The 24,385-nt window shown below is 50.0% G+C and overlaps 1 protein-coding gene across 5 annotated transcripts in view; it reads left to right on the forward strand.

Annotated features, from left to right (window-relative positions):
- LOC133354282 (C-myc promoter-binding protein-like) overlaps positions 1–20,606 on the forward strand; it is an 88,219-nt gene extending 67,613 nt beyond the window's left edge. For 3 of the 5 annotated variants that reach the window (XM_061571005.1, XM_061571007.1, XM_061571008.1), the window contains exons 21-35: positions 441–638; positions 2,613–2,966; positions 3,350–4,003; positions 4,557–4,717; positions 5,352–5,566; positions 6,057–6,168; positions 6,994–7,169; positions 7,524–7,688; positions 8,763–8,946; positions 9,488–9,742; positions 10,660–10,777; positions 12,496–12,522; positions 14,036–14,204; positions 14,891–14,955; positions 15,864–20,606. In XM_061571005.1, coding sequence (XP_061426989.1) covers positions 441–638; positions 2,613–2,966; positions 3,350–4,003; positions 4,557–4,717; positions 5,352–5,566; positions 6,057–6,168; positions 6,994–7,169; positions 7,524–7,688; positions 8,763–8,946; positions 9,488–9,742; positions 10,660–10,777; positions 12,496–12,522; positions 14,036–14,204; positions 14,891–14,955; positions 15,864–16,000 — 2,990 coding nt within the window. In that variant the 3' untranslated portion in view covers positions 16,001–20,606. The remainder of the gene's footprint in view (positions 1–440; positions 639–2,612; positions 2,967–3,349; positions 4,004–4,556; positions 4,718–5,351; positions 5,567–6,056; positions 6,169–6,993; positions 7,170–7,523; positions 7,689–8,762; positions 8,947–9,487; positions 9,743–10,659; positions 10,778–12,495; positions 12,523–14,035; positions 14,205–14,890; positions 14,956–15,863) is intronic. The other 2 variants (XM_061571006.1, XM_061571009.1) reach the window with 2 other exon arrangements.
- Positions 20,607–24,385: the final 3,779 nt, after the last annotated feature.

Consider the following 24,385-nt stretch of genomic DNA (forward strand, 5'->3'; position numbering starts at 1 on the left):
GGCTGCTGTTCCTGTGGAGCAAGGATGTGGCTTATCACTTGGTCTGGGAGTAGGAGGCAATGATAGCTACGTGTAATCCTCGTTGACTAATTTGGCTCCGCCATATGTATGCCTGTGTGTGTGTATGTGTACACGGTGGGGGGAGCGGTAGTGTTGCGGTTAGCGCACTGCGCTACGAAGCTGGCCACTCCAGTTCGATTCCCACTCAAGGCCAACACCAGAGACGATTATCTGAACCGGTCTTGGGTTCAACCTCAAACGAGTACCCGGTGCGATGTGTCAACATCGCCACTTGGGAGACAAAGGCGGCTGGGCGTGGTGCTGGCCACACACCCCCTTCGTGTGCCGCGCCGGCCTTCATAGGCGCTGCTCACTACCAGCACTATCCCCTACAGTCTGTTAAGGCTACACGGGTGGGGGATCTTTGTCTTCCTACACAGTGTCGGACGGAGACAGCCGGCAAGGCAGCCGGGACCAGCTGCCACAGGCGGGCGCGAGCGATGCCACGGATGCTGTCGGCGACCACACAGACCTCGAGCACAAACGGTCCAGCTTCCACTCGGTGCGAAGCATCGTCAAGATGTCGTGCGGCAGCTTCGACAACTCGGGCAGCATGGGTGACGTGATGGGGGGCGCCGGTAAGAACTGGGATGTGATCCCCCGTGAGTTTCTAGCGCGGGCCGCCAACACGGGACCGACAAGGCCGTCTTACTTTGCCGTAGCCGTAAACCCACGGACCGCTGTCGGTCAAGAGCTCTCCAAGTACCGTCGTGCTCATCGTCTTCCTGATATGTTGACGTGTATGATTACACGTTGTCTTGTATGATATTGTATTGCTTACACGATACCGTTCTTTTCAGAAGGCGGGCGCTGTCGCAGGGAATTCTCGATAATAAAGGCTTTTTTTGGTTAGATGACTTAAATATAAATGTGTCGTTAAACCCACCACCACCCGACACAGCCATTTTTGTAAGGTTTGTCACGTAAGGAAAACGTGCCAGTTAGTTACGACTTCAGCACACCAGAGTGTTGGAGAATAAACCCACAAAATTTACAATTTCAGTGACTTTTCGCTGGTGATTACAACGAGCTTCATCAGGTAATAGCCAGAATTCGAATTCTCTACTCGACAAACTTAAGAATAGAAACCGTGAGTTCAACCACTTGAAGAGAGATCTTAAACATTTTTTTATTTAGAGATGTTATTTGCATGATTTTGCGTTTATTAAATGGCTTTACATTAAATTACATAACTGGAAGGTAATTTCAAAAGAATCTCCCTGGTCACGGAAAAGAATGATTGATAAACAAGTTAACTTGTATCTTCTTGGTTCTTTCGGTAAAGTCACGGAGAATGGAAACAATAAAAAATAATAAAATAAAACAATAAAATAATTCTCATGACGTTTCGGCCACAACGCAAGCAGCCGTCCTCGGGTGAAGACCAGGTCTGTCGGGGAGACAGTGTCTCCCCGACAGACCTGGTCTTCACCTGATGTGGCCGAAACGTCGTGAGAATTATTTTATTGTTTTATTTTATTATTTTTTATTGTTTCTGTTCTACGTGACTTTACCGAAAGAACCAAGAAGATGAATCCCTGCAGTCACGAAAGCTTTAAATCGAAATTTAAGTTAACTTGTACTTCTCTGAGAGGTTTTTAATGCAAATGTATAGACACTAATAACTAGGAATGTCAAGATTTCTCAATTAACGATATATATTTTCACAATACATGCACGAATTAACTATTTTCCATTTACATATGATCGCCGACGCATTTGAGAACGTACATGGCACTTAGGGAAACGGATAGGATGATTCTGATTGGTTGATGCAAATCCTGTGGTTACGATGGATTCGTAGGAGTGTTGAGAGGGCTAATCATCACAAATAAAGTCCGTTACTAATAATGATGAACCGATACATGGAGTAATTTCAAACTAATTCATTATCAGTTCAACTCCCTTTTCTCCAAAACATCTGTGGGGAATTCATTTTTATTCTGGTGGGTACACTTAACTCTTTCCCGCTCCAAGACGTCTGCCAGTCGCAAACGGCTCAGCGTTAATTTATTTAGAGAGGCGTAGCACCGTTGTTTTTAAAGACCTTGAACTCACCGCAGAGAACCATAGCGACACGACCAAACTCTATGATAGCTGGCACCAAACTGTGCCACACGCCCTCCTGCATGGCCTTGTGGAACGCCTCGGCTCCGATCAAGTTATTTTATCTTCTTGGTTCTTTTGGTAAAGTCACGTAGAAGGGAAGTAATAAAATACTAAAAATAAAACATAATAAAATAATTCTCACGACGTTTCGGCCACAACGCAAGCAGCCGTCCTCAGGTGAAGAACATGTCTGTCGATAAGACAGAGTCTAAATGACACGTCTTAGGCTTGGAGTGTCTATTTAAGCTGTGAGGGAGGAGGAAGAGAGCCTTGACAAAAGTCACGAAAGCTTTAAATCGAAATTCAAGTTATTTTAGTTTTTACTCCGGTTTCATTTTGGTATTGTACACGTACATCATCGGAACAGAACGGGAAGAACGGGAAGGGCTTAATCCTTTTATCGCTCACAGTCACGGCAATGTGCCTCGTGCGTGTCTCCGCAGGCAGCACGGCCGGGCTGCTCTTCACGAGCCAGGGCTCGTACGACGAACCCTCCTTCCTCGACGGCGCGCTGCCCGCCAGCGCGGGAAGCGGCGGGGGCGGCGGAAGCGGCGGCGGCGGCGGGAAGGGCTCGGCGGGCCGGCGGCGCCAACGAAGCGTCCACGACGGGACGGCGCCGCCCCCCCTCCAGCGGCAGCGGACGCTCGCCGAGCGTAGCTGCGTGCTGGGGGGGCGGCCCGGCCTGGACGATGCGATGCCCACGGGCTTCATGGGCGCCGACGAGAGGATCCTGACGGCCGCGATGCGAGCCGAAGGCCGGGTCGACGGCGGAGGCGCCGGGGTGGAAGCGAACGCCGGTAGGGGGTCACGCTCGGCGTGATTTTTAATAGGCGATGTTTTGTGTCGATGGCGCTTATTCATACCACGTGAACAGAGGGGCCAGAGAGATGGTGGATGAGAGTTGGATATCTGCGTGAGGGTCACACCTGTAGATGCTCTCTGTATAGTTTTCATCACTTATTAAGCAAACCAAGTTTGTTTTATTTTGCGGCACTTAACAAAGTTAGAAGAGATACAAAATGTTTGGCCAGGTCGAGGCCAATCAACTCACCTGCACAGGTGGCTGAAACTCAGATTTAACCTGATTATTATTTTTTACTTGATAATAATAATTGAGAACAGTTTTTCATTAACCGGATTGTCTTTTTACACTCACCACCCACCCCACCCTCTACCCTAGCAGCCAGCACGGACAACCTGGGCTCACAGCACTTCACCACAGAGAAACAACCAAGGCCCCACTTGGAGAAGTCTGACTCTGCTGACATATTCAGCCTCGACGACCTGGACTCGGAGCCCGTGAATCTCGTCGGCCCCTCCAAGTCACAACAGGGCACGAAGACATCCCCACCGCCGCCCCCTCTACCGCAGGCGCGTTCTCCGCAGAAGCCACAAACCAGGGTCAGCTCCGCTCCGCTGTTGTTGACCAAGGGTGGCGGCAGCGGCGACGCCGGCGACTGCGTCGACGACCCGGAAGCGAAACCGGGGTCGTCGCTACCGGTTAGCACTCGGCCGGCCGAACGCAAGAGCGTGGTGGCGGGCTTCGACCCGCTGTCCCTGCTGGTGGCCGAGACGGAGGACGTGAAGTCCCTGGACAGCTCCGGCTCGGTGCAGTCGCTCGTGCCGTCGGTCCCGCGCAACCTCGCGGAGGAGATCGAGACGTACATGACGTCGACGGCCGAGGTCGGCCGCTCGCCCAGCATGGAGCCGAAGCGCGGCGTGAGGGCGACGCGTCTGGAGCGCCGCTTGAGTCTCCCGTCGCGATCCCCGCAGCGTGGCGTGCCGCGGTCGCTCACCTTCCCCAACCCGCAGCCCGACGCGGAGGCCAACACAGGTGTGCGCCGGCTGGCGATGTTGGTGCGACGGCGAGCGCTGATGCCGGGGTTGGCTGACTGTGTTGCCGGCTATGGGTGGCTGTGCTTCTCTGTAGACTTCTTCTTTGCTCTCGTGAGCTCGAGCTGAATGAGCTGCCAGCGATTAACGGTGCTGCCGGTGATTCTAGCGCTGCTGTTTTGTGTTGCTCTGTCTATTGCTGCTGCTGCTCCTGCTGCTCCTGCTGCTGCCCCTGCTGCTGCTGCTGCTGCTGCTTTGACTGTGCTGGCAGCAGGTGTCCATGTTTCTCCAGACCGGGTGTCCTTATAGTCAGAGCTGGGTGAACCTCCCATCTGCTGGTTCTGCTGGTAGCGATGCTGATTTGTCTCGTGCTGTCCACTAGTCTAGCTGCCACTGTTTAGTAAAATTTATTCTGGCTGCTCGTGGCAACTTTGCTGTTGGTGCTGCTGATAATGCAAATTATCCTGCGAGTCCAGACAGTGATGCTCACGCTGCTGCTGCTGCCACCGGTCTGGCTGACGGCGCTGGCTGCGTGTCGCCGTGCGTGTCCACAGACCGGGCGCTCGTGAGCCAGAGCTGGGCAAGCTCCCAGCTGCTGACGGGGCCGCGTCTGGACGTGCTCAAGAGCAGCGTGAAGCTGGCGGCCACGGGCGTGGTGGGCGTCGCCAGCAAGTGGTACAACAAGCTGGCGTCCAGCTACAGCGAGCACGGCGTGGTGAGGCCTACCGCGTGCCGTTGCGGCGGCGGCGGGGTGGGGGTTGGTTTTTTTACCCCTTTTTTGTATCTGAATCGTGCTCGCGTCGTCTTACGGCAAGGTGAAAAAATGTAAACAAAGTTTTTCACTATAAATCCTTTATATGCATGGCGGCGAGAGTCCTCTCGTCCTCTGGCTTGAGATGGCTGCCACCTATGGGTCAGATGATTGCCTGCCACCATTAAGCAATTGGTAATTAAATATAAAAAAAAATTCCTAAAAAGTGTAAAATTTTTGAAATATTTTTTCACGAAAATACATTGTCACGCACAACGAGTCTGTGTGCAAAATGTCAGCTCGATTGGATCACGGGAAGTGGGTTAAAAAACGACCGAAAGATTTGCACGGTCGTAAGCGCGCAAGCAAGCAAGTGAACTTAATATAAAGGATTTAAAAAGATTCTGTTTGAAACTCCAGCAGTGCTTGCCACAAATGTACCACAGTGCCTTGCTGATCTCGTCAAGGAGCATAAACAACTCGACGTGTAAATCACTTTGTCTCATGACAATGCTAGTACAATTAAAATTAAATAAATAAACACACGACAATTGAGGCCAAACCGGCGGCTTTTTTTTTGTCGTGTCCTCTCGTCCAGGATCCGACGACGGGTCTGCCTCACTCGGAGGCCAGCCCAGGTGACTACGGGGCAGCAGAGAACGAGCGCAGGGTGGACGTTGGCTTCGGGATGGCGGCAGCCCCACGCCCATGGGGGACCCCTGGCCTGGTGACGACTCTCACTGGGGGGGAGGAGCACGGCTCTCCCGACGAGATGCCCGGAGCCGTCGCTGCCTCCGGCTTCCACATCGGCAAGTGGTGACGTCGCCGTGACGGGGGAGTCTCCGTGTTAACGAGCCAGACTGCAAACGCAATGGGGCGCCATGGTGGCGAGATTCTCTGTGGAAGAAAGACGCATTTCGACGTACTAATTTTACCGACACAGAATTGCGACGGTGGCAAAGATGTTAACTGCCTCGCCTGGTATGCAGGAGGTTGTGGGTTCGATCCCGACCCTTGACACCTGCTGCTGTATATTTGGACGTTTGCATGTTCTCCCTGTGGTCGTGTCGATTTTCTCTCCACATTTAAAATGTGCATTTACAGTATTTGGCTGGGATATATTTCCGCATGATAAGCCACTTAGTTTGTGCAATCATTTGTGGCCAGGTCACATTTGAAAAAAGCTAAATAGCTCAGTGGGCCTTTACCTGGTTAAATAAAAAAATTGTTTAGTTTTATTTTAGAATCATTGATGTAAGCCATCGCCCCATCCTCTCCACCGCCACCGTCTTTGTACAGACAGCTTACCGGTGGCCGGCACAGGCGGTGCAGCACAGAGGCGAGCCGAATCACCTTCCGCACGCTACAACAACAGCAGCAGCAGCAGCAGCATCTTCCAAAACTTCGCCATGGAGGTGAGCGGTTCCATCCTCTAGCCGCAATGAGACCAGACTTCAGTCACAGTGTGTGTGCGTGTGTATGTTGAACATCTTTCTCGCCGTACGTAGCCAACCGCGCTAATCTGAGGTGCGGGGGAAGGACTACAAATTAAACACAAAAAGTAGTTCTAAAATATTTTGATTTAATTCTAGATTTAAAAGTGCGCGACTCCAGTATCCATGAGTCCTCGCCCCTTCTGGCAATGACAAGTTTTTTTTTTAATGTAGGGTCGTGACTCAAATACAATTGAAGGCTTTTTTTTGGCCTTGTTTGTACCGCCATCTGCGTTTTCTTGCTTGTTCTCTTTCGCTTGTTACCCTGAAGCCGGGGAGGGAGGGAGGGGGGAACCATTTCGTGAATGAAGGGGAATAACAGGATGTTCACCACCTTTGGCGGGCCACACATGAACGCAGACACCTCGACCACTTCTGCCACTGAAAGAGGCCCTCATTAGAAACGCATTGCTCGACGGATAAATATAATCTGCGGGTCGTTTCGAACTCGTCAGCCTCGCATTGGGTATCCCATCCTTGGTCTGATAGCCCAAGATTTAGCTTATTTGTCGCGAGCGTAAAAATAAGTTTTAAACCCGATGCATCGATTAACCGTCACGTGCCTTCCAATTTCTCCAAAACTGGAATTGTTTTAACCGGAGGCCTACAGCTCTCCGTGATGCAGACCGCACAAATCTTGACTCGCCAAAGGTGTGTGTGACGTCTGCTGTTTTCACTGCCCCATCATCGCGCTGCGCGGTTCTTTCGTTCTCCCCGCTCCGCACGCCCCCCCCCCCCACCCCCCAGGTCCTCATCTCGAGCTGTTCGCGCTGCCGAGCGTGCGAGTCGCTCGTGTACGACGAGGAGGTGATGGCCGGTTGGATGGCCGACGACTCGAACCTCAATACCACGTGTCCGTTCTGCGGCTCCACGTTCGTGCCCTTCCTCAACATCGAGATCCGGGACATGCGCGGGCCCGGCAGGTAACGCCGCCACACACACACACTCTGTGCCGGCGAGGGAGACGGATACAAAAACCAACAAATAATAATCCTGAGTCAACTGTGGGTCCCGCCGGTGTTGAGCTGAGTTTTCAGAGGGAGAGAATCATCAATTGCACAGTAACTTAGCAGGGACTTAAACCCTGACTCTTATGGAATAGTGAGATAAATTAGACTGGGATGAGGACCTTAGACCGCTACAGAATTAGCTTACGACTGCAGTTAGTACGGGATCTGGATTACAATCGGTAGGGATGTAGCGATTTCCGCTTTCACGATTGCGCCAGGGACGCATCGTTAATGCCACGTTGCCCCCTCCCCCCATGGTCACCGCAGGAATTTTCTGAAGCCGTCATCGTCGATCGAGAGTGTGCAAGGCGTCGGCACGGCAGGCTTCCACGCGGCGCCACTCTCGCACGGGAGGCCTACCCCCCGTGCCGCCGTGGCCACGGCGATCGATCCGCTCATCACGCTCACCGTGACGCCCTCGCAGGACAGCAGGTGAACCCCCACTGTCGTCGTACCGCCAGAGAGGTTCCATGCCGTGCGTTTACCATGGGGAAACTACATAGGACAGCAGGTGACCTATTGACCTTGTCATTCGGGGATATTTGGGTTACCATTTCACGATGTGAGTAGAACGTCGGAAAGCCAGTGACCTATTGACCTTGTAATTAGGAGTTGATATTTGGCGCACATTCAAGGTGGTGACAAAGGCTGGTGGTTATTTATGTTGTCGGGTCGCTTATAGGAGATGGAGCGATTGGGGATGGGTCGCAAGTAGGAAAAGTGGTGGATTGTGAATTCGCAGTGTTTTAATGACCAAGGATTTATTCCAGCATGGGATTGACAAACGACTGACATTGATGATGAATGATGATTGATCCACGATGCCCGTATACGTAGATCAAATAGACTTATAAAGAACATATATCCTTGTAAAGAATTATGCACTTGAATAGGTGCCTTATACTTTTATAAAACTGATAAAAACGTTTATATTCTGCATGTAGACCTACTTGGGACCATTAGCTATCATTGCACCCATATATTTATATAGGCCCACAGACTAATATGATTTGTGGTGGCGATAATGATCGCCATTCACCGAACCCCAATCGACTCCAGCCTGTCTTCTTGGTTCTTTCGGTAAAGTCACGTAGAAGGGAAATAATAAAATAAACCAATAAAATAATAATTCTCACGACGTTTCGGCCACAATGCAAGCAGCCGTCCTCAGGTGAAGACCAGGTCTGTCGGGGAGACAGCATTCAGACGCTGTCGGGGAGACAGCATTCAGACGCTGTCGGGGAGACAGCATTCAGACGCTGTCTCCCCGACAGACCTGTTCTTCACCTGAGGACAGCTGCTTGCGTTGTGGCCGAAAAGTCGTGAGAATTATTTTATTATGTTTTATTTTTATTATTTTATTACTTCCCTTCTACGTGACTTTACCGGAAGAACCAAGAAGATGAATCCCTGCAGTCATGAAAGCTTTAAATCGAAAGACTCCAGCCTGGTTAAATGAAGGGCATTCAACTCATTCCATCACCGTTTGACGCGCGTGTACACCAGCCCTGCCCCCGAGCATGGCAAGGCGCCGGCAAGGAGGGTGGAGTCGGTGCCGCTGAGCGTCCCCATCCCTCGCAGCGCCAGCGCCCGCAGTCCGCTCGCCGACATTGCGGGGCCCGGCTTGCGGGCGCCGCTCGGCACCTCCACCATGACGGGCAGCCTGCCCAACAACCTCAACGGCTCGCTGGTACCGCACCCCCCTGCCCCCCGCTCCCCCCTCTCCCCCGCTCCCGTGTCCGCCGGCCCCCCACCCCGTCAACGTGGTGCCGTGCGCGCGGCGGGGGGCATGTTCTGCATGCGTGGAGAGTGGAGGCGCAGTGGTTGGCGCGCCATACGAATTCCCGCTCACGGCCGATGGCGGTGACGAGTAGCCGAAGCCGGTCTTGCGCCTCCCTGAAGTCGACAGAGGCGGTCGGTCGGGTCTGGTGTGGCCACCCACCCCCCCACCATGTGCCGTGCCAGCCTTCATAGGTGCCACTCGCTAACTGTACCTGCCTCAACAATCTGCTAAGACATAGGGGGGGGGGGGGTGGGGGGAGGGATCTTCGTCTCGATCTCAATTTACCTCTGCGGTGCTGTTTTACCCGTACACCATACAAGCTCTTGGAGAAAGTTCTGTTTGAGAGCACCGAATTCAGGCCAGCAGGCACGCACGAACGGATGATTGTGCGGCCAGCACGCACGCACTCATGGCCCCCCCCCGCATGTCGTCGCGTGTGGCCTCCCAGGAGTGCCTGAGCCTAGAGGGTCGCGCCAGCAGCCCCGAGCCCGTGTCGGTGCCCTACCTGAGCCCGCTGGTGCTGCGCAAGGAGCTGGAGTCGCTGCTGGAGAACGAGGGCGAGCAGGTGGTGAGCTCGCCACCCTTCGTCGACCAGCACCCCATCCTCTTCTGGAACCTCGTGTGGTATTTCCGACGCCTGGGCCTGTCCAGCAGCCTGCCCGGCCTTGTGCTCGCGTCGGAGCACTGCAACCGGGGCACGCAGGTACACGCGCGCGAGGTGACTGGCTGGCCGTACGTACGTGTGTGTGTGTGCCGAGTGGCTGGGTCATGTAGCCCACATGCCCAGCCACCGCATGCCTAAACAGCTTTTGTTCGGCCGGATCGAGGGGGCAAAACGGGCGCGGCACGGGCTAGAGAAGAGATGGAGTGATGTGGTACAGGAGGACGTGGAGCTGCGTGGACTTGCCGATGACCGGTACCAGCGGTGTCACGATCGGCCTCTGTGGAGGAGGCTCGTGAAGGACGCTACTGGGCAGTTGGAGGCAGTCGCCCTCCAACAACAACGGAGGGTGGAGGAGCGACGCTCACAACAACGAGCGGAGCGCCGGGTGGCTAAAGCACAGCAAGTTGATACAGTAGGGGGTACAGGTAGTGCATCAGCCAGTCATCTCGGTCATCTCAGTCAGTCGACCCGTGGCACCTGGGTCTGCCCCGTGATCTCCTGCCAGCGGGCGTTCGACACTTCACGTAGCCTCAAGGTGCACATGGCCTGGCACAAGCGTCGTGGTGACTTCACGGCCACTTAGTGACGAATGGCGGTTGTTGTTGTTGTGCCGGGTGTGGGGAGCAGTGGCGTAACGGTTTAGCGCCTTGCGCTACGAACTTGGTGACCGAGTTCGATTCTCGCTCGTAGTCAACACCAGTGACGATTATATGAATCGGACATGGGCCTCCCCTAGGTCGACTCGGCCTCAAATGAGTAGCTGGTGCGATGTGTAAACATCACCACTGGGGAGACAAAGGCGGCCGGGCGTGGTCCTGGCCACCCACCCCCTCGTGTGCCGTGCCAGCCTTCATCGGTGCTACTCGCTAACAGCACTTGTCCCAACAGTCTGTTGAGGCTATGCGGGGGGGATCTTTATCTTTGGGCACCCTGTTTGCGTGCTTGTGTCTGTGTAGGTGCCGCGCAAGCTGCTTTCGCAGGACAGCAAGCTGGTGCTGGTGCAGATGCTGTGGGACAACCTGAAGCTGCACCAGGATCCCGGGCAGCCCATGTACATCCACTGGAACGCGCAGAGTGAGTGCCGCGGGCACGAGACGACCCCCGTCACCATCGTTACCTCCATTACACCGTAGATGATCGTCTATGGAGGGCGGGTTGTCAAATCGTCAGATGTTTCGATGAAGTCGGGGGATGCGTTTTGAAAAAAATGGAGATGTTGGTTGTCGAGCGTTTTTTTTATGCCACGGCACAGTTCAAGTCAAGACGCTCATCATCACGCCCGACATTAACACCGCCATTAACACCGTTGTTAACACCGTTGTTAACACTGTTATTAACACCGTTGTTAACACCGTTGTTAACACCGTTGTTAACACTGTTATTAACACCGTTATTAACACCGTTGTTAACACCGTTGTTAACACCGTTGTTAACACCGTTATTAACACCGTTGTTAACACCGTTGTTAACACCGTCGTTAACACCGTTGTTAACACCGTCGTTAACACCGTCGTTAACACCGTTGTTAACACCGTCGTTAACACCGTCGTTAACACCGTTGTTAACACCGTTGTTAACACCGTTGTTAACACCGTTGTTAACACCGTTATTAACACTGTTATTAACACTGTTATTAACACCGTTATTAATATTAACACCGTTTCGATTTAAAGCTTTCGTGACTGCAGGGATTCATCTTCTTGGTTCTTTCGGTAAAACGTGACTTTACCGAAAGAACCAAGAAGATTAACACCGTTATTAACACCGTTATTAACACCGTTGTTAACACCGTTGTTAACACTGTTATTAACACCGTTGTTAACACCGTCGTTAACACCGTCGTTAACACCGTTGTTAACACCGTCGTTAACACCGTTGTTAACACCGTCGTTAACACCGTCGTTAACACCGTTGTTAACACCGTCGTTAACACCGTCGTTAACACCGTTGTTAACACCGTTGTTAACACCGTTGTTAACACCGTTGTTAACACCGTTATTAACACTGTTATTAACACTGTTATTAACACCGTTATTAATATTAACACCGTTTCGATTTAAAGCTTTCGTGACTGCAGGGATTCATCTTCTTGGTTCTTTCGGTAAAACGTGACTTTACCGAAAGAACCAAGAAGATTAACACCGTTATTAACACCGTTATTAACACCGTTGTTAACACTACCGTTCAACAGACAAATACCGAATAAAGTAACGTTCTCAGACGACGAACCTTGTTCATCTTCTGTCGTCAATAAACAGCTTCACTGCTCACTACCGTGGTCTCTTCACACATTTAGTGTAAACATCCCAAGTCTCTCGTCACAAATTCCACGTACGGACATTCATTTCCCAGCAATAGGATGACTGACCCAAGGCTAACGCTGTCCCTAATCGTATCCCTAGACATAGCCCTTCGTATTTTATTTTGGCTTCCATTTCTCCAGCGCTTCCGAAACACTGCTACCTGTGGCACCCACCACATTGTCGTCTTTCGTTTTTTCTTCACCACCCACGCTTTGCGGCGTCGTGGTTTGCTTTCGAACGGGGAAGAGATGGCCAAATGTGAAACGACAGCCCCGGAGACCCTCGCATCACTGGATCCGATTCTTTCGATGGCTCACGCACCGCATAATTGTTCATCGCACATGCTTAAGCGTCGACGGGTGAGGTTGACCGAGTCCCCTCGGCTCTGCCGTATACATGTACGTATGTTGAACTTCTTTCGCACCGTACGTAGCCAGCCGTGCTAATCGGAGGTGCGTGCACGTGGGTGGTGCCTCTGTGTCGTTGCAGGTCTAAACTGTACGCTAATGTCTGAACGTGAGTTCCTTTTGATGGCTAAAGGCTCCCCCCCCCCCCCCCCCCGTCTGTGCCGTGTCGTCACGTGTCTCTTCGTGCGACTCCGTGTCAACGTTGTCTGTGTCGCTGGCTCCCATTTACTCCTCGTCACCGTTACTAGACTCGGCATTGAGGGTAGAATGGATTATGCACCCCCCCACCGACTCTTCCCCTCCGGCGATGCAATTCGATTCATCGATACTTTTTTAAATCCCATTGCCATGAATGGTGGCTGCGGGGTTGACTTGAATCCATTATATACGTTGCAACATCTCGGTTTCAAAAACACGCCGATTATTATATGTTTATAATTCCATTTTGCGTACTATGAGCTTGTAACTATTGTGATTAACTGATGAATCGAAGCATCATCGGTCCACTCCTGTCGCAACTGCATTTGATGGGTGGTCAGAAAGTTGCGACAAGTGGATGTCAAAACACGAGCACAAGTGTGAATACATTCGATTTAAATATAGCCGCCAATGTCAATATGCAACACCCTCGAAATATGTATCAATTCCTACATTGACAGGCGAGCCCTCTATATTATCAAGTCAACACCTTAATTTGTTTCGGGAAGCCTTCATCCAGCAGTGGATAGATCATTGCTGACGATGACGATGATGATGAAGAGCCCATTGAGATGAGGAGTCTCTTTTTTAATAATGACACGAATATGAAAGTGGGGTTTACAAATAAGGCTCGTATCAAGTAGAAGCAACTAGATGTGTTCTTGGCCTTGTTACTCATTAAGCTTTCTGGCTGCGCATCGTAGGTAGGGTGTACACAGTCGCAGGTAGAAACTGTATCCATCCACGCTTCCTCTTGAGTAGACATCTTCACGTTTCATTGTTTTAAGCATCGTGTTCCTCTTTCTCTTTTGTTTTATTCTGCAATTAAAGGCTGAATGCAGTTCTCCCATCCGTGCGTCACGAACGCCAGAGTTTGGGAGACTGCCTTAAGCGTTAGGCTGTGCACCCCGTGTGTGTGTACGTGCCGTGTGTGTGTGCCGTGTGTGTGCGCCGTGCGTGTGTTAAATGACTGCTGGTTTAGCAGTTGAACACAGGCCTGTTAAGTGTGTGTAATAAAACAGGGGAATTATTTTACTTTATTGTCGAGTGATGCTAGAAATATCATCGTTATTCGACTGTGTTGGGTTTAACAAGGCACACGTAAACAGATAATAACAGATTCAATCATTAAAAATGGGTAAAATCTTCTCCATTGTCGAAATACTATTTAAGTGCATCAAACCAATAGGCCATCCAGACCAATGTATTCCAACAGTATTAATTTCAGCAGGCGAACTTGTTTTGGTTTTAACTCCTTTGAGCCACATTGGAAAGTTCACGGCCTGTTAAACAAATGCTGCTTGGTTACTTGATGTCACTGGGGTCTGTTTCGCTCCTGAAGACGGTTCCACGCTGGCTCCTCCGTGCGATTTGAGCGACGCGCACCTCTGACGGTCAGCGTCCGTGTCTGCGTTTCCTCCCAGGTGAACAGTCGTCGCTGGTGCACGCGCTGGTGACGGACGAGCAGCAGCTGCCGCGCGGCACCCTGCAGAGCATCGTGACGAGCATCCAGCACAACGACCTGTACCGCCCGCTCTCGCACGTGCTCGAGATGCAAGCCAAGCACCCCGCTCACCGCCGCCATCGCCACCGGTAGGCGATCGCCGGCTCGCTCACTCGCTCGCTTGCTCACCTGCTCGCTCGTCCTCCCGCTAACCAAACTGCCCACTCATCCAGCTGCCAGGCCGCTCAATCGCTCGCTCGCTCACCGACTCGCCCAACTAACTATTTGCTCGGGTGTCCATTTATTGAACCGCTAAAGCGCGAGCCCAACTATTCACCTGCCCTTTGATTTGTGTGTCTCTGTTGGAAAGTGCACCTTCGAATTTGCGGATGAATCTCAGAAGAAGTTCTGCAAATAATTGGATTTTTACCCTTTTATCTGGCAACAAAACTGACACATTTTTTACGAGGAGTCATGTTTGCATAGTGGTCTATGCATAGTAGTCTATGCAAACATGACTCCTCGTAAAAAAGGTGTCAGTTTTGTTGCCAGATAAAAGGGTTAAAAACCAATTATCATATTTTTTACTGGCAAATGAGGTACCAATGGTGTAAGTTCTGTTAAGTCTGGTTTCTCAAAACTTTCTGTAATACGCATGGCGGTGCACTGCCGTGCTGTGAGAATTCCAGGTGGATACGGAGTCTCATGACAGGATGCCGACGACGCGATGAAAATAACGCCGAGGAAAAATACGAAGCACTTCAATGAACATACTGATCATTGGAAGACGTGTGGTGGAAGTGCGACAAACGTTCCTCCCCCTGTCTTGTTGCAGGAGCCTCTACCGGGAAATCCTCTTCCTGTCCATGGTGTCACTGGGCAGAGATAACGTTGACATTGGTGAGCGGTTTTGCACAGTCGGTCAGCGAACGGTGGCATAAGCAGCCAGCTGTTATAATACCAGAACAGCTGCTGTTTTTAGCTGATGTTGGAGCACTTCACTTACAATTAGATGGCTATAAACATTTTTTTAATATTTTACCAGGTAAGGCCCACTGAGCATTATAGATTTTTTTCAGAAGCAATCTGGCCAAATCCTTTAAACGCATGTTGATTCTAAATATTGAGGGAAAAATTGGAAGACCCGGGGAAAAATTGACACGACCACGGGGAGAACATGCAAATGCACAAATATACAGCAGGCGTCAGGGTCGGGATCGAACCCACAACCTCCTGCATACCGGGCGAGGCAGTTAACATTTCGCCATCGTAGCAATTCTGTGTCGGTAAAGTTAGTACGTTGAATTGCGGTTTTCTTTCACGGAGAATGTCCCCCCGCCATGCTTACAATTCACTCGATTCGTAGGTAATCGACCCTCGCGTGTACAATTCGTCGATGCATGCGCCACGAGTGTAAGAATCCACTTGAATCGATGAATCGACGCTTTGTCGCGCACCAAATTGTCACATGGTGACATTCCACTCGGAGGGCCCGACTGCTCATGTCCAACATCCGAGCTTATTGCGTTACCCCTTGCTCTTGGGCCAACATCCTCACCCGACTTATCGGATAACACAAAAAAAATTCTGGAAAAAAAGTCTTACCGCTGTTTACACGGCATCTGTCGGCAACCATATTTCAAGGGACCCGAGTAACCAACCACAACAAAATTGGTACATTACCATTTGTTTTGTCGATTCCACGACACGATTGACTAATCGTCGCAGCTGTATCCTCGCATTGCTCACATTTCTCCAACCCTGCCCCCCCCCCACACAATCCGTCACGCCCTGTTCCGCCCCGCCAGACGCGTTTGACCGCGAGTACAAGCGCGCGTACGACCGCCTGGAGCCGCACCAGGTGAAGCTGACGCACAACTGCGACCGGCCGCCCAGCGCCCGCGTCTCCATGTGCCGCAGGACCATCGGGGAGCCGCACCTGTGAGCAGCTCGGCAGAGACGGCGTCGACAACACAGCACCGACGGCACGCACCGTGGGGAAAAAGGAGCGTTTTCTTGGCTGTGAAAGAGTTGCATTTTTAAACGCCGCATTTTCAGTCTCATTCGGCGAGCGTCACGAAACGCCGAGCCAAGACGGGGGGGCCCCCCCCCCCCGCCCGCTCGCCGGTTTGGCCACGATCCGGGCGACGGAGAAACTTCGACGGTGCCAACCGCCACGGAGAATCGATCACCGACGACCTCGACTCGGGTTTTCTTGCCGTCACCTGTTTGAGCAATAGAAGAGAAGACTGCGGGCGCAGGACAGTGGAGCGGCTGACGCGCCTGTTCGGCGATTTTGTTTTCGAGGTTTAGTTATTTTTTTCCGGTCGAGTTTTCAGGCACTGATCAACAGCCGCCCGTGTGAAGAGTTGCGCTCTCGGCACCTGCGCGTGGAATGAAACAACGACTCCGACGGAAGCCCTCTTGACGACACCTCGCAGCGGGAATTAGTGGTGAATAAAACACACAGAGCGCTGAGGAAACGACCTTCCCTCGAAGAAGTTCGTCTGGATCGCTGATCTGTAAAAGACTCGGTCGGGGCGGGAGGGGGGGGTGAGGGAATATTTACGGCGTCTCGGTTATCGCCATGTCCAGCACCATGGCAGGATAATGAATGCGGTTGCGGTTGTGCGACTTTCAATTTGTGTTTGTAAATCTCCCTTCACTGCATATCTGTTGGCGGTCGCACACGGCCGCCATGCACTTGTGACAGCAAGTGGAGGCCCTGTGGAGTTGTAGGGGGGTCACCAAGAGACCCCACCGAGACCTCGGGACTCCCATGAAGGTCACGCGGCCCTCTATTCAAACGAAGGAAATTCGCGGACCATCAGAACCCCCCCCCCCACATCCCACCCTCCTCCACCTGCCTGTTGAACACGGCTGTACCTTGTTACACACTGTGATGGACATGCCAAGGGCTTTCAGTCGTCGGCGTGTCGGACGTTCGGGGGCGGCGAGGGCGCTTGGGGTGCTTGTGCTAATTAGTTTTATCGTGAACGGTACTCTTAGAGAATGTATCTACGGCATTATGCACACATTACACTGGAGGTGTGGTGAGCGTCGTTCCGGCGAGCGTGTCCGCGTTGCCGTCGGTCCCCATTTCTCTTTGCGGTACGTTCCACAGGGGCGGCGATTTGCGTGAAACGGTGTACCCTAACCCCGAACCCCCCCGGCACTCGCTACAGAGCCCGGTCGCTCCGCACGACAAGCTCGTCACTTGCCCAACCGTCCGTGAACACCTCCTGCTTCAGAGAATTTGGGTTGGGGGCGGAGTTGGGGTGATGTGAAGGAACGCTCGATCGGATGCACGCGAGTTGTCGTACGCGAGGCGACACCTCGCGTGTGCTTTCCCACCCCGCTCACCTTGCGATGACCGTCCCTGCCTTCGACCCATCCTGGGCTCTAAGCCAGGACTTCTATCATGGGGGAGGGGGGGGGGTAGACCTCTCTTTCCCTGGTTATTAGTCAGGTGCTGATGGATGGCACACATGGGGTGTAGGATCCAGCCCTGGCCAGGACTGTTGCCGCCGCTTGCCACTGCTGTTGATCTCACGAAGAGCTTGAACGTCTTGGCCATTGTGAACTTGATATCGGACGTAACCCTGTGGACTCGCCACAGGGCACCGTGAACAGCTAGGGGGAAGGCAAGCACAGACGTGTCATGCTGCTCGCGAGCTGGTCTGGTAATTCTCAACCCACTCGCGATTCATGGTCACAATCGGATAGAAAGAAAATTAATCTTTTTTTTAAACAAACATTGTGGTGAATGTAGCAGCCTGAGTTGGGGGTGGAGGGGAACACGTGAAGCCATTGCAACGTACGCACATCGGAGAACACCGAGTCTCGGCGATTCATCGCGCATCTTGAAAACCGATATCAACCCCCGCGAATGGTTCCACCCCGACTGCTCGCAGTCCAGCCGGTGTCGTGAACGAAAAGCGTTTATAAGCATTTTCAGAAACAAAACTACGTGTCATGAGCTCGTTCGCCTTAGGCTTCATCGATTTGGACTGGAGCTGAGCCGCGGTCATCGGCTGCCTGTTTCTCGCCAAATACGACTAACGGTGCATCTTTTGTTTAGCAATTGAGCGAGTCGCGGGCGCTCATCCGCTCTCTGCGTGTTGTGATATGACGCTCGCATCGGGTCTTTTTTTTTTCTTTCTCTTGGGGTTGTCTTTTCATTGTCGCCCCAAACCTCGTAATAATATCGACGCATCCGCTTTGCTTTTCGTCAACTGGAAGTTGAAGAAACTTGACGTGGGTCTGTTACCGATTCGAGAGAAGTGCGTCGGGTCGATGTTGTTGTTGTTGTTGTTGCCGTTAAGGTAAATATAGCTGGATCGGAAGACGAGTTCGTCATACTCTTGAAAAGAACACATTGGCTCCCCCCCCCCCCCCCCCACACAGCTGTAGTTGAACATTCCATGATTTGCTGTTAAATGAGCCCCGTGCTGTTCACTTTATAATTTTCGCTGTTTTATAAACAAGCCGCATTACACTGTCGTGATAACAAAAAAATAAACCCATGTTTTTAATATAGATTACAGTTCCTCCCCCACTGTTTCGCTTTAAACGTACGAATGTATATTTCAGAGCCTTTTTTGGGGTTTTTTTTTTGTCTCTGGTCACTTAAATTTCAAGCTGTTTTGGATGATATTAGATGTTTACAATATTTGAAATGTACCCTAACTCGCTGCAATAATGGTTTGTGGGCTCTTCTTGCCGACGCATCACAGAGCACTTGTAACGTTTGTATCGATGAGAATAATTTCCTCTTTGAGAGCATTAGCAAACCAAGCAATGTTGACCGCTTCGTTCCGACGTGTTCCATATCGATGCGTTTTATTATCGAATCCGCTTAGAAACAAAACTATTGATCTGTTGTGTACAGAATCCTTGAGTGAGGTACGATTGTATTATGATGCTGTATAAGTCCAAAGTGTATTTTATTGTATACTGAAGGTGAATTGCCCATTTGTAGTCCAAAACTTAACCACTGTATTTAGTTTTTTTTATTAGAATTTGCATCGTAGCTGAAGGGTTGACGCACCCCATTGCACCACTGCCAGCTCCTCACTGCTGTGTTGTTGGAGGGATGTGAAATTCTAAAGGGGGTTGTCCCACGTTATAGTTTGACCTCTAGAGAATGCCTTAAGCACCTCAAATAATCTGGTATCTGTCGAAACTGCTCTCCGAGAGAACCTCGCCATCCACAAAGTGGCACCCACAGATTTGAAATGCACGTAACCTTGGACCCGCGAGCCGTAGAGACAGTGGCTGCTGGTAAGACACCTCGGCTGCATGGCCCGCGTTTTCCTGATAGCAGTCGTAGGGAGCGGCAGTGTAGCGGTTGGCGCGCTGCGAACCATGCTACCTGGGTTCAATTCCCAGCCACGGTTGACCTTAGTGGCGGACGATACCTGAATCTGTCCTGGGCCTCCCCAAAGTTTACTAGGCTTTAAATTAGTACCTGGCTCTGTATTTCTATCAGCGCTGGTGTTTTGGAGGTGGTGTGTCTTCATAGGTGCTCGCTAACATCACTTGACCCAACAGTCTTTGTGGGCCACTTGGGAGATGTTTGTCTATGATACGAGTTTGAAGTTGTATGAATAAGAAGCAAAAACACATGGGAAGTGATATCAACAGTTGGTCAATGTACCCCAAAGATTGAAGCGATATTTTTTTTGGGAATATTTTTGAAATGTATTCATTTGCACACCATGATGGCAGTCATCTCATGCCTCCCATACAATCTTAATCAGCGCACTAATATCGGTCCACAGGGCGTTGGTGATGTGCTTGACTACAACTTTCAAGTATTTTTTCCCCTCATTGACGAAGCTTTAAACTCTATCCAACAGCCTGGGACGGAGCCTAGGGACACATCATAAAAAAGCTTCGTGGTTTTTTTTATGGCATCTTGAAGACACTACAATGCCACAAATATCGGCTGCCCGTTGCCGTTTTTTGCCCATTTGAACTGGGACATCTACGGCCAGCGAAGCCCCTTTTGTAAACCGACGAGGCATCTGTCCCCGCAGCAGACATCGCGTCTCTGTCATGTGGCACAGTTTCTCTGTTGTCAATTCGTGGCGAGGGGGGGGGGCGGATGCAGTTCGCTCCCCTCGACTGAGAATCGAACTGATGTTTTAAATTTATTGTAGTGCAAATATTCGATCTTGTCGAGCTTGCCCCTCCGATGATGATGATGGTGGTTTGTGTCAGGTGATGGGAGCGTGAGTTTAATAATGCTCCTATGGACTCAAAATGTGTGCGACTGGTTTTTAATATTATTACTGGAGGGGATTATGGAAGCCAGGCGCACAGAATGACCATTTGCTGCTGTTGCTGCTGCCCACTCTGGTTGGCGTGGGTGCAAGTTGGTGAACACTCGGGTCCTGCTCGATACTTTATTAAAGATTTGGAATGTTCACTGTTGCCCGGGGCGGTTTTGTTTTGCACGCGTAGTAACATTTGTAAACTTTTCGGCATATCCAGTGCGTGGGCGCACCGATGATGCATATGCAAATAAAATTAATACGTGAATTGAATGTGGCTTCCCCTTGTAGTGGTGTTATGTCGTTGTTGATGTTTTTTTACACATTTAAACTGCATTCATAAAACATTATTTCCACATTCTTTGTTTTTTTCGGTAAAGTCACGTAGATAGAAAAATTATAATACAAATTATAAGAAATAAAAGAATAACAGAATAGTCTATAATGTAGACTGTAGCCTGGTTATTAAGTTTGGTGAATGTACTGGCAGTCTATAATGTGGACTGTAGCCTGGTTATTAAGCTGGGTGAGTGTACTGGCAGTCTATAATGTAGACTGTAGCCTGGTTATTAAGTTTGGTGAATGTACTGGCAGTCTATAATGTCGACTGTAGCCTGGTTATTAAGTTTGGTGAGTGTACTGGCAGTCTATAATGTAGACTGTAGCCTGGTTATTAAGTTTGGTGAGTGTACTGGCAGTCTATAATGTAGACTGTAGCCTGGTTATTAAGTTTGGTGAGTGTACTGGCAGTCTATAATGTAGACTAGCCTGGTTATTAAGTTTGGTGAGTGTACTGGCAGTCTCTAATGTAGACTGTAGCCTGGTTATTAAGTTTGGTGAGTGTACTGGCAGTCTATAATGTAGACTGTAGCCTGGTTATTAAGTTTGGTGAGTGTACTGGCAGTCTATAATGTAGACTGTAGCCTGGTTATTAAGTTTGGTGAGTGTACTGGCAGTCTATAATGTAGACTGTAGCCTGGTTATTAAGTTTGGTGAGTGTACTGGCAGTCTATAATGTAGACTGTAGCAATGGTTATTATTTCCATTCAGAACTCTCATAGTGAGCAGCCCCCACCGCTTTATGTCAAAGAACTCTGCCCGACTGGTGACAAACCTTCTGTAACACTCTCATCACCACACATCATCAGCTCATCCATAATGCTGCCGCTTGAATTGCCCCGCACCCATAAATGTGACCTCACCCCGATCCTACAATCGTTCCACTGGCTCCAAATCTAATCCAAGATCATTTTTAAAACGGCACTCGGCAAATGATGCAAATTATTCATCGGGGAGCAATAAACACGTTTATCACACACTTTGGTTTTTTCGGTAAAGTCACGTAGGTAAAAAATAAAGTAAATGAAAACAACTAAATTAATCTTCTTGGTTCTTTCGGTAAAGTCACGTATTTTAAATTTTATTATTTTATTATTTCCCTTCTACGTGACTTTACCGAAGGAACCAAGAAGATGAATCCCTGCAGTCACGAAAGCTTTAAATCGAAACTAAATTAAATCACGACGTTTCGGGCGCAACACAAGCGTCCGTCATCAGGTGGGAAAGCACAACCTCATTTACACATCGTTGGCAATCGTCTATACTTTTGTGTCGGCGGAGGAACCCTCCTTCCCCGCATTAACCCCGGTAATCGAGAGTTGACTCCGAGTTCAAAACAATAAATAACTTCCCCTAAAAATGCCACGTTCCTAACCATTGCACCTACGTGAGTAGCGGAGTGAGCCCAGCCACCCTTCCCGGTACCTTTAAACGTTTTATTTGACCACGTACATAGACAGCTATCTTACCAAAGCGACCTGGTTACAAATAGCTCAACGAAGTGGCTTATGTGGAAACTTACAGTAGCCAAAATAATCCAAACGCATGTTTCTAAACGTGGAGGGGAAAAACCGGAGGACCCGGAGAAAAATCCACGCGACCACGGCGAGAGCGTCACCACAAACTCCAAATATTGAAATTCTTAGGTTTTTTCGGTGAAGTCACGTAGGTAAAAAATTTAAATTAATAAAAGTAAAATTTAAAAAATCACGACGTTTCGGAGGCAACACATTAATTGTAATGTTTTACCTACGTGACTTTACCGAAAAAAACCTAAGAATACGAATCCTTGCAGTCACGAACGCTTCAGATCTAGAATCCCAAATATTGCGTCAGGGTCAGAGATCGAACCACCGACCTCCTGTACGCCAGGCGAAGTAGTTAACATCTCCCCAGCGTGGCGCCCAGTCCCATCATGCGCATTACCCCTTTCCAACCTCTCATCTCATTCCACTCCCGTCCGTGCAAGCAGCCTTCGTTTCAGCAACGGCGCAGTACGACATCTCACTTCGTGGTCGCGTGGATTTTTCTCCGGGTCCACCGGTTTTTTTAAATCCTTTATATTAAGTTCACTTGCTTGCTTGCTTACGACCGTGCAAATCTTGCGGTCGTTTTTTAACCCACTTCCCGTGATCCAATCGAGCTGACATTATCCACACAGACTCGTTGTGCGTGACAATTAATTTTCGTGAAAAAAAATGTCCAAAATTTTACACTGTTTAGGGAATTTTTTTAAAATATTTAATTACCAATTGCTTAATGCTGGCAGACAATCATCTGACCCATAGGTGGCAGCCATCTCAAGCCAGAGGACGAGAGGACTCTAGCTGCCACGCATATAAAGGATTTAGAGTGAAAAACTTTGTTTTTACGGGTTACATTTTTCCCCTCTCCACATTTAAAATGAACATCACCCTTTTCGAGTGTTTGCCTGCTATTTATTTGCACACGATAAAGCTTGCTTCGTTCAGCTATCATTTATGGCCAGGTCGCTTCTGAAAAAGGTATATAAAGTTCAGTGGGCCGTAACATGGTAAAATAAAACGTAGTTTATCTTCTTGGTTCTTTCGGTAAAGTCACGTAGAATGGAAATAATAAAATAATAAAAATAAAACATAATAAAATAATTCTCACGACGTTTCGGCTAACAGCGCAAGCAGCCGTCCTCGGGTGAAGAACAGGTCTGTCGAAAAGACAGACCTGTTCTTCACCAGACTCTGTCTTCTCAACAGACCTGTTCTTCACCTGATGACGGCTGCTTGCGTTGTGGCCGAAACGTCGTGATAATTATTTTATTATGTTTTATTTTTATTATTTTATTATTTCCATTCTACGTGACTTTACCGAAAGAACCAAGAAGATTAATCCCTGCAGTCACAAAAGCTTTAAATCTAAAAAAAACGTTTAGTTTAAGTTTCTAGCGACCTCTCCCCCTCCCCTAAGCTCACTGAGCAGTCCCCAAACTGAAACTGGGCATCTGTCAAAAAGAGCTTCATAGCTCATCGGATTTTTCCAGGAAAAAATATAAGACTGATTGTGTCATCTCGTCGTCTCCACCTGGCTGCCTGTCTCAGTTTACGTGGCAACCAGCAGATGGCAGTGCAGCGAGATTAATGCATCCATAAGTGGCCGTCCATAAATGACGTCACGCACCTCGGGGGGGGTCAGACATTTGTGACGATGTGTGACGAGGGGGGGGGTGGAGAAATGTGGCGTCACATCAAAATGCGCAACTTTTAATAAATGTAGACAACACGTTCTACTTAATTCAATAGACTTTTTAAGAAATGTTTTCTCTTACAACATCAGAGTGCAGCGCCACATTAAATACGCACTACAATGACAATAGTTTTTAGCGATTTGAAGCATGCTTTATTTGGGGGGGGAGGAGGGGGCAGAGCTTTGTGACGTCATATTTGATGGGGGGGGTCTGAATTTTTTGTGACGCCGTGTGACGAGGGGGGGGGGGTTCAAAAATCGTCCAAAATCGCGTGACGTCATTTATGGACGGCCCCCTACGGGAGGCCCAGGACCGGTTCAGATAATCGCCACTGGTGTTGGCCTTGAGCTGGAATCACAGCGCGCTAACCGCTGCACCACCGCTCCCCACACACAAAGACACAAACACGCACGTGTTTCGCGTTTTAAAAATACGACTCGCGTGGCTTGACTCGCAGAGCCACCGTAGGGTGCTTCGGCGCCAATGGCAGCGC

The sequence above is a fragment of the Lethenteron reissneri genome, chromosome 46, assembly GCF_015708825.2.
Source record: "Lethenteron reissneri isolate LAM-NWPU_2019-01 chromosome 46, ASM1570882v1, whole genome shotgun sequence".
Classification (NCBI taxonomy): domain Eukaryota; kingdom Metazoa; phylum Chordata; class Hyperoartia; order Petromyzontiformes; family Petromyzontidae; genus Lethenteron; species Lethenteron reissneri.